General features: G+C 37.7%; 1 protein-coding gene and 1 long non-coding RNA gene across 5 annotated transcripts; one reads left to right on the top strand and one right to left on the bottom strand.

The window, feature by feature from the left end:
• The first annotated feature begins 369 nt into the window (after positions 1–369).
• LOC113290233 lies at positions 370–5174 on the top strand. 4 transcript variants are annotated; one of them, XR_003331515.1, is made up of 5 exons: positions 370–428; positions 601–710; positions 1280–1374; positions 2176–2258; positions 3398–5174. It is a non-coding gene; the product is annotated as an uncharacterized LOC113290233 (long non-coding RNA). The 4 variants fall into 4 exon arrangements; XR_003331516.1 differs by having other exon boundaries at positions 399–526; XR_003331517.1 differs by lacking the exon at positions 370–428 and adding an exon at positions 3096–3322 and having other exon boundaries at positions 435–710.
• Positions 5175–5917: 743 nt separating this feature from the next.
• Positions 5918–7804, bottom strand: LOC113291902 (11S globulin seed storage protein 2-like). The gene is made up of 4 exons (XM_026541384.1): positions 7489–7804; positions 7081–7355; positions 6542–6973; positions 5918–6441 (listed from the first exon to the last, which is right to left on the bottom strand). The coding sequence occupies exons 1-4, from the start codon at positions 7802–7804 to the stop codon at positions 6058–6060; spliced, it is 1407 nt and encodes a 468-aa protein (XP_026397169.1). The 3' UTR covers positions 5918–6057.
• Between the last annotated feature and the right edge of the window lie 2231 nt (positions 7805–10035).

The raw sequence follows: 10035 nt of genomic DNA, 5'->3' as shown, positions 1-10035 counted from the left end.
AAAAAAAAAACACACACACTTAGACGGATGACAGTTTCCAGTGCATCCAAAAAAAAAAAAAAAACTACTTAGATAGGGACTGTCCCCTGTCTAATTTGTAGCTTTCTTTTGTTAGTTTCACTACCAACCACTCGTTCAGCTGAACGAGTGTGCCAATTGGGGTAAAACGGGATAAAATACCCATTGCAGCCTCTAATCTGCTCAAATTGGTAGTGCATTCCTACGTTTGAAAGAATGACACTACCTATATCCCTTCTCTAATAAAAATCTATAGGATGATATCAGTATCTGGATATGGACAGGCACACACCTTACGCCCATGTCCATGTCCGGATATATATCCTTGGGGTCTTGTCAACAAAATCTTCATTTTCATATCCTCTCAACTGAGTGAACTCGGAGTAGGCCGGTTCCCCCTCTAAAACCCTGTAAGTGCGATTCTAAAGCTATGCAAGGAGTAGGATCATCTCAATCAATGGAGGAGACCCAAAACCCCTTTCCCTAAAACCCTAATTTCGTTTTAAGGGTATTGTGTTTTACATTGATGTATAATTTTACTTATCTTTTTGATGAATCAGAGTGTTAGATTATACGATGCAGGTGGAAATGTACTGAGAGAGGCGTTCAACTGTGGTAGTGGCAGTCTTAGATTGTTGTTTTCCTGACAATTCTTCTGGGTTCACACCGGATTTTGATCATACAGTGAGGAGGTAATGGTTAAAATGATGCTCTAACTTTTCCGTATTGATCAAAACTTAATCAAAGGAGAATCATATAATATTTATGCTCGCAGATTTTAAGTCAATTGTAATAGTGAATGAAATTTTGGTATGCTAAATGGTGTGATTGAGTTTGAATTGATAGGTTTATATCACATTCAACAGTAGAATAATATGAGATGGAGGGGATGAAATTCGATATTACGGGTTTCATTTTTTAGTGCATAATATCGGATTCTAAACCAGTAATTTTCTCTCAGGAAAGTAAGTTTTCAAATACCTTTGTGAAATAATAACTAGGATATACCTGCACCTGATGATACTCCCTTCAGTTCTCTCATGGATTTGGCTTAGATTGTTTTAATTTTCTAATGCAAATGTTGTGGTTTGTTTACTTTAGATTAAGTTAGGTTACTTTAACAAATTCGATATACATGATCAAGTATGTCAATCACAACTAAAAATGATCCTATTGCACCCTTATGGAATCCTGAAATGGCTAAATATGGCTAAAACTTATTCTCCCCATGTTTCTAATTGAAATATGTTTTTATTTGCAGGTAGATCACTGTCGCCCTCAAGCTTTGGAGTGATGACAACTTAACATGCTTTTGATGGCTCAAGCAATCAACCGACGGATAAGCAATTTATCATGGTATTAAATGCGACTAATCTTTTACATTATGGCCTTAGCTAATTCATCTGCTAAGTATATTATTTTATATGACACTACAGTTGGTTTTTTACCATCCTCTTTGGGACCAAATTTTACTTACTCCGCATCATTTGCAATGTCTTGGTTGCATATAATCTTAAGTTGAAATAGCATAATTCTTTTATCTTTTTGCTAGAAAAAATATAATGACAATCGGCATGGTATTGTACGAATAAGCTTGAAGGGATAGCTCTGATCTGCAGCTTTGTACCTTATATTTTCAACATTGCTCAAATGACGTAATGGACATGTTCCGCTTTACTGGTGCTTGAAAAACAAGGAAACTTTCCCATAAAGTATAGTGTGTACCTTCCATTCCTTGTATAAGAAACATGCTCTTTAAAGCACATGATTGTATGGGGTTTGCACTGTTTAAAATTTATCTAGATCTCATCAACCACTGAGAGCATACATAGATTACATATTTGGGAGTATAATCCTTTCTGTACAGCCTGACACTGCCTATTTCAATTTGCACCATCAAGCTGTCCTCTTTCAGTATCAATTGTAGATATTTCATTGCAATTTTCTTATGTCAAATTGTTTTGATTACTTTACAGATGCCATTTACTATTTTCATGTTCTTCTAATTCTTGCATCTTACTACAAAATGTTCGCGTAATCTTCGATGGAAACAATTGGTGATCTATCCCCCGACACTTTTCATGGGATTACGAGTCCCAAAGGTATAAAGATCATTTTCTAACTTTTTTTGGTTTGCCTTTTGTCTTCATTCCACAGGCTGAAAACCATATTCAAACCTCATCCATATCAGGATTATGAAGATTGGTTTTAATATTTGAATTATATCCACCTCGGGACCGGTACTATTTTCTCTCTACTGTGTATGAAAGCATGTTTTTGCGTTTCATTTTAGTTTTGATTTTATCTTATATATTGGGAAGCTCTTTAATATCAGCGGCACTTGTACCACCCACTCAACGTTACAGAATGACATGGTCAATATGTGCGGGACTATTCTTAGTCCTTGACCGTAATTTCAGTTAATGTAGGATGGAAAATTTATTAGATATGGTTGATAATAGGTGTACATGGGAAAAGCTTCATTCATTGTATGGTTGCACCTTAATTCCTGGCATTATAGTTTTTGGCCTAGCAATCAATGACATGCACCATAAGAAGATAAACATAGATATGTTACTTTACACTAACAAGTTCTTATGCTTCGTAGGATTTCTATAGAATAATGTATGCGACTTTTGCTCACTTGGTAGTATTTGGACCTAAGGGTCCACAAATAAGTGCAAAAAGGTTATCTTTGAAGTATGAAGTCCAAGACTCCAGCATCTTTGCAGAAACTCATAGATGCATAATTGGAGAATGATATTTTAGGCAATTCCAACATTGCCAGTGCTGTTTTAGCCTCACTTCTATAAGAGTTGTTGCATCATCTTTGCTTGCCACCAACTGTTTAGGAAGTGAACAACTATGATGTCTAGTACTCATTTTGCGAAATAAGTAATCCATCCACAGTTCGGTGAATATCAATTATTATACACTGAAAATTTTGCTTAACAGATTGATTAGATAGTTAGAGGTTTTGAGGGAAACATGAGCTGAATGTTGTCAAGCAAATATTCAGTGTTTGCTTTCATCTTATACGCACAGACAAGACTTAAGAGTCAGTATCTGTGTTACAGTCGTTGAATATTTCATTCTTTTTGCTGAGGCTCATAAAGTCAGAGAGGCTCCACCATTTCATTTGTCTACGAGAAACTTGTATAATTTAAGGCAATTCGGTCGCTGGTGTTTCTGGTAACCTGGCTCAGTCTTGCAAGAGTTTGTTAACCAGTCTTTGGCCAGTTTAGTTCAACACGGGTGTTTCAGGGCAGCAGGTGTTACAAAATACCCATTAAAGTACTTCAGAGTATGTAAACTAGCTTGTATTTCCTTCTGTAACAAAAATTCATCCAATAAAGCACTCCTACACAACTTTTTGCAGGTTATGGAAATCGTAGACTATTTCATTCTGTTTACTGAATTGAAATTGAAAAATGGAAGTATCAGTTCTTTCAGATAAGTGCTCTATTTCTATCTTATATCCTCAGAGGCGGAGAGCGAGTTCAACATCATATCAGGGATATGCCATTTACAGTTAGTTTGATAACTAAGAACCAGCAGTGGGATAAATAAACGTGAAGCTAAAAAGAGTAGCGCGGCAGCCAGCTACTTATGTGGTCCTTTTGGTGCACTGTCCACTTCTTTATTACTCTTGCTTGAAGAATTGTCAAGCCTTCTGTTACGATCACTATCATCACCAGCAGCTGCTGACCGTAAATCTGTTGAAGAGCTAGTCCGCCTTCTGTTATTATAGCTATTATCATCATCAGCATTTGCGGAGTGTAAATTTGTCAAAGAGCTGTCAAGCCTGGGGTTACGATCACTATCATGAACAGAAGGCTGTGAACATGTGCAAGTCACCAGGAATCGGCCTCTCTGATATGTGTGTTCAGAAAAATTTTGCCCTGTGGAAGAGTTGGCTGGTGGAGGCAACGGCGCGCACTGCTGAGGTAGAGATCCCCACGAAGACGAACTCTCGCTGTTGCCAAGACTACTACTGTTCCTTTTTTCTGCAACAGCTGCTATATGTAATTCTTCCAACAAATGCCAAGGGATAGACATACCAGCAGGTGGCTTAGGAGAAGTTGATGATGACTCATGACTGAACGTCAACTTTTCTGGTGGCTTCAAAGGCGCATGATGCTGAGCTAGAGATGCCGATGAAGCTGAATTCTCACCGTTTCTTTTGCGACTGCTTGCATCTGTTCTGGAAGGTGTATTTCTTCGGTACATTTCTATTCTTAGTCCTCCATCACTACTTGTCTTCAAAGACTTCTCGCCACACTTAAAAAAGCTAGGTATACTTGGCTTGCGTTTCCTTGGATTTGCTGCATCATCGGAGGTTGCAGCTCCTTCCCTGCAATAATCAGAGCCTTGGAATTACACAAGATAGGCTTTCAAAGGGCATTTGGACACACTGAAATATGCATCATTCTGACACACTGTTAAACCCTAATTCAACAAAACCAAGATTAAAATCTCCAATCAAGATTCAGTAACCCATTTCTTCTAAAACCCTAAATTTAACAAAAAGATTCAGTTTTTTTTTGGAGTCAAATTAAAAACAATGAACCTAATTTCTTTAAATTTCTTGATTTCGATAAAGATTCAAGAATCGAAGTAGTTACATAGAAGTCATTGTATCTAATTCACTACTCTGTCCCTCATTATCGTCTACTTCTTCTTCTTCATTACCCTGTTCACCTTCATCACCATCAATACTCAGAAGATAAATTTCTCCCCTTTCTTCCTCTTTTTCTTCCTCCATTGCAGCTTTGCCTCTGTCACTATGATCCATTAGAGTAATGCAACGATTCTTCTCAGAAATAAATAGCAAAACTACTCACGAATCAGGTTTTCCCTTAAATTTCTATCAAGAATGAACAATGATCATCTAAACAAAGATGATTCTTGAAATGAGATTGAGAAGTAATTTTGATGTGGGTTTTATGTTTCAAAAAAAATAAAGTAATGTTGATGAATATACGTTAAGTTTTGGGTTTTTTTAGGTTTTGATCTTCTCTGAAGAAAACAGAGGAAAACAGAGTATTTTGAAACAGAGAGAGCGGGGAAAGGGAAAGAGTGGAAGTCCTTTTATTGAAGATATTTTTTAGCGATACTGTGCTAACGGGGTTATGGTAAGTATGTTAGTTTCTGAATTTGTGTCCCTTGATTATTTTTTTTCTTTCTAACACAGCTGATACACATACCCAGAAATATCCCGAAATAATCAAATTGTATGCAATGTGACTGAAAAATTTCATTCCTCTAGTAGATATTACTGAAAAATAGTCACGTTGCAATCAAAGCTTAATGTTCTTAGCGGGAAAATACAACTCTAGTAGATAGAAAGAGGAGCTCAACTACTCTAATAATCCATCCGCATGATTAATAAACCAAGCTCAGTAATATAGTTTGCATCGAGTGAACGTAGGCCTTACGAGCGAGATGTTCCTGAAAGTATGTACTTTGCACCTCATGCTGGTTGCTGAGCATTTAGTCTGCACACTGCTATTAAGTACTTGGACAAAAACCAGTTCAGGAATCAGGGCTACCAAGCACAATCTGATATGAATAAATTAAGCTGTATCCTTTATAAGATTTTGTGGAATACGCTTTTCTGCTAATCAACAACAACATGACTCAAGCAAGTTCAAAAGTACGGTAGGTATCCAGCACCATACCGGAATTACAAATGCAGTCTAAGTTGAAAATATTGAGTGGTTCATCAATCTTTAATGTTATATCATGTCCTTAGTCTGACGAAAAACTAAAGAATGATAATTGTGAACGGCATGGTAGATGCAAATGTTGGTGCAGAGATTTGTGCGTCATGGATCATTTGAAAATATAACATATGACGTACGAGAAAGTCAAATTAAGATAAAGGATTAAAGACTAGATTTTTCTCATTATAATTATTACTTGCTTGAGATCCAAGCTAACTCATACAACTCTTATTACTATCAACTACATTTATTTCAAGAAAACAGAAAACCGGTAATCTCCTTGCTACATATTATAAAGGAGAAGATCCATCATCTAAGAAGATCTAACAGCTCTAGGAGGTAAGAGCATGGTATGATGCTCCCTGTTGTATTTGAGGTTCTGGGCTTCTTGGGTAGAGATTTGGAAAGAATTTGCAAGAACTTGAATTGGCATTGCTTTGAAAGCTGAAGTATAACCCACTAAAGGACTCTTCATGGGCTGACCAGAAGTCTTAAAAGCTACGTATTCAAATCCATTGTTTCCAGCTCTAATTGTTGAAACGAAGTGTTGAGGGACAACAAAGAGTTCTCCTTGGTTAACTCTATTATCAAGCACGGTTTGTCCATTGCTACCAACAACTTGTACATGAGCATCACCGCGTGTCACGTAGAAAACGCTGTGAGCATTCATGGTCCAGTGGGGTGCATGCATTGCATTCTGTCACAAGAGACATCGATCGTGTTAAAATCATCAAAAGTTACAAGTGAATAAAGAGTTAGCTATATGCAAACTAGAAATGTGGGATTTGAAATTTTACCGGGTAAAGGTTTCCTTTCTCGGCACTCATGTCCATGTAGTTAAGGATTTGAAGCTTTTGGCTGTTAACAATGTTGATTCTTCCGGCTTGTCTTGAGTAAATATCGGCTTCTCTAGGGTTATCCAAGTATTGCCTGATGTTCAAGTTGCAGTAAGTTTCTTCCAAACCATTGTACCTTCTTGATTCATATTCTTGCTCTTCCTCGGGCCTAATCATCCTCATTTCTTCACCTCGGACCCTAACAATCAAACCTCTCTCATCTTCTTGTTGCATTCTTCTTACTACTTCAACAGGAATGTTAAATGCCTCGGCCATCAAGTTCTCGTCGAATGCACGGAATACATTTTGGAATGTTTCCCTCTGTTGTTGTTGTTGGCGTGGTGAACCTTGAAGTGATGATCTTTGTGTTTGCCCACCGGCAAGGTAGAATGACTGAGAAAACCGAGCATATTATTAATATCAGCATAAGTTCGCTATTTCACTTAAGATCTGCAAGATCTATAATTATACTATTTTGGGGAGGAAAAAAAGTATTATACCCTTAATTTTTGTTCAAGCTGGTTGGCATTGTTGTTGAGATCAGTTACGGAAACAGCAACAAGTTCTTCATTTCCGTCGTTATAACACCAATGAGCTACACCAGCTGGAAGTGCAACGATGTCACCCTGGCGAATTCTGTGTACCTTCTGATGTTGATCTCTCTGTTCACTTTGTCTTTCTGCTTGTTGACTTCCCTCTCTTCTCAATCCAGGCTGCTGGCTGGAATGGTAGGTCTCAGCGCACCCAGGCTGTGATAATCCTAGCAGACCTTGACCTGAATGTACACACAACTTAAATTAAAACGGTATCAAAGAAATTTGATTGCCGTATGGTTATGCTGGCTTTATACATGCACAATCAGGCCTGCTTAGCAAGAAGTGAGTTATTGAGTGTTTCGAAAAGCAAACCTTGTTGAATGTAGACGAGGCGAGGAGAAGGAGAGAAGTTGGGGAGTGAGAGAGAATTAGGCTGAATGACGTCTCGCATTGGAGCGACACCAGCACATTGGAACTGATCTTCATACTCATTCCACAACTCGGTGACACCTCCCTCGGACTCAATACGTTGGTTTGGCTGACTCGCAGTTAACTGTTGAATACGACATTGGCGAGCCTCCTGTTGCCTCAGTTGTTGCTGAGTCTGTTGTTGACCCCTTTGATGAGTTTGCGCAACCGCAGTCGAAACAAGGAAGAAAAATGCAATAAGAGCGAGTATTTTAGCCATTGTTGATCAGTCTACTGAATAGATGTTTCACTTGCTACTGAATGGACATGAATCTCAAGCCCACTATATATAGTGTGAAGATATTTGGATTCTTATGTGAAAACAGTGGGTTGCATGCATGCCTTTGGTTGTGTGGCGCCTCGTTTGAGCTGGTGAAGTGTTTTGTTTTTATGTTACCTAACAAGTGCCACTTTGCAATTGTAATCTTATTACGTCCAAAATGAGTTGGTGAAGCTAGCATTTTTGACGTGTTGATGCCACAAATTGAAAAGTTTCTGTCTTTGCATGGTAGCCTCTTTACAGGCATGATACACTTGCCCCACTTTTCTGAGCCATAATACTTGCTTAATCCCTTAAAACTTTCGGTTTCAACAGCTCAATTGACATCTGGTTGTCTCTTGTTGCATTTTGGATAAAGACATCTGGTTGTGTCTTGTTGGGTCATACGGGTTGCATTTTCAAATTGGGTAAAACAAGGAACCTTTCTAAATAATGCTATTGAGACAATATAATCTGGATGATAGTGGGAGCGCATCGAAGAAGGTAATTCTGTATGCACAACTAGGCCAGTATAAGTCAGGGCAGAAGTGTCTGACTCATCCGTGGGAAAACCCCATCAAATTCGCACTCCTATAGCATCTGAAAATCTGGTATAGGTGGCTTAGGTATTCTACTCCTGCATGCCCACTGAGCTCCTTAAACTTTGTAGGCAAAGTTCTTTAAATCTTCATTAAATAGTTTGCTGGTATCTCTCAATGTTATCTGAAATTCTGAATCTACACATATCCTAGGGGTTGGCACCAAATAGAATTGGATGTCCTTTGTTTTTCAGTCCTCATTATGATGCGGCCCTGCAAGTGGTATCTCAAATATAGGAGGTATAAGGACTATGTTGAGCTGTACCCTCTCCATAATCACTCGTAACTCGAAACATAGTTTCCTGTAAATTTCTTAGCCTTTGGGACAAACAAACAGTAATAAATAGTCATGTTCAGTATCTCGTAGATAAGCTAATTTTCGAATTTCTTATCAAAGTCGGGGGAATTTCCAAGGCAAATTTGATGACAAAAAGTTCGATTTCTCACCCATCGGTGGAATTTTATGTGCCTGTTCTGTACATCCCGATTACAAGATTTCATTCAAAGAAAGAAAAAAACTGGACAGATTTAATCCACTTCATAATTTTACTTATTTAATGGTAATGGGCTGACATACATAAAGTTTAATGTAATAAACTATGCAGCAGCTATTGGACCATGAAGAGAAATTGAAGACAGATTTAAGGGGAAAATAAACGTTAAAACAAGCATTAGTAAATATGTAATCATGAATAATTGCAACAATTCAAATTGTAAACACTTCTAACGGCCTCACATACATAGCTTCTATTGTAGGAGTGGAATATCGCACAAATAATAAGTATGCGAAGTAAGGATTATCTGATGTAAGCGAGGACTATCGCACATGGCAAAGTTGAAGTGACGTATTGGATGATGTCAGCAAAGTCACGAGTAAAGTGTGATGTTCTATGCGAAGTATAAGCTGTGCGAGAATGAGTGAGTGTAAATGAGCGAATGTATCGCACAATGATTCCGAAAATAGTGGATCTCTTAGCTGTCATCCACTACGAGGAATCACTATATAAAGGAAAGAGGTCATCACGTAGGAGGGGGATCTTTTAGTGTGTGTTAGACAAGAAACTTGGAGAGAGAAAGTTTATTTAGAGAGCAAGTAAAGTCATTGTAAAGTCATTGTTATCCATTGTATCCAATTATAATCCTTGAAAATTAATAAATAATTCATCATGATTACTTGAGTGATTGTTTTAGATACATTGGGGTGTAGTTGTAGGTTTCCTGCAACTACATTTTTGGCGCTAAAAACAGGTTTGGTGATAAATCCTGGTAGTGAATTCATAGAATCTTGGAAAAAGTAAGATTTGGAAATTGAAGATGGCGAGACTTGGATCTACTATTGAACATGGAACAACATCCAGAAGGAGCAATAGAATTGCTGAAAGAAGAAGAATTACAAATCTTGATCAACAAGAAGAAAAAATAAGTGAAAATCAAGGAAAGGAAAATCCTATTGGACCTCAGCGTGAACAAGAGAGGAATAATGATATTGATTATGATAGAGTGAGCGTTCATACTTCGCAAAAAAGTTCAACTGAAGAGGAAACATAAAGAACTGGGGATATATGAAGAATTGATGGGAATGATGAGAATATG

Source organism: Papaver somniferum, chromosome 6 (genome assembly GCF_003573695.1).
Source record: "Papaver somniferum cultivar HN1 chromosome 6, ASM357369v1, whole genome shotgun sequence".
In the NCBI taxonomy this organism is placed as follows: domain Eukaryota; kingdom Viridiplantae; phylum Streptophyta; class Magnoliopsida; order Ranunculales; family Papaveraceae; genus Papaver; species Papaver somniferum.
Note: the sequence above shows the minus strand (reverse complement) of the source record. Positions and strands in the feature narration are given on the sequence as shown.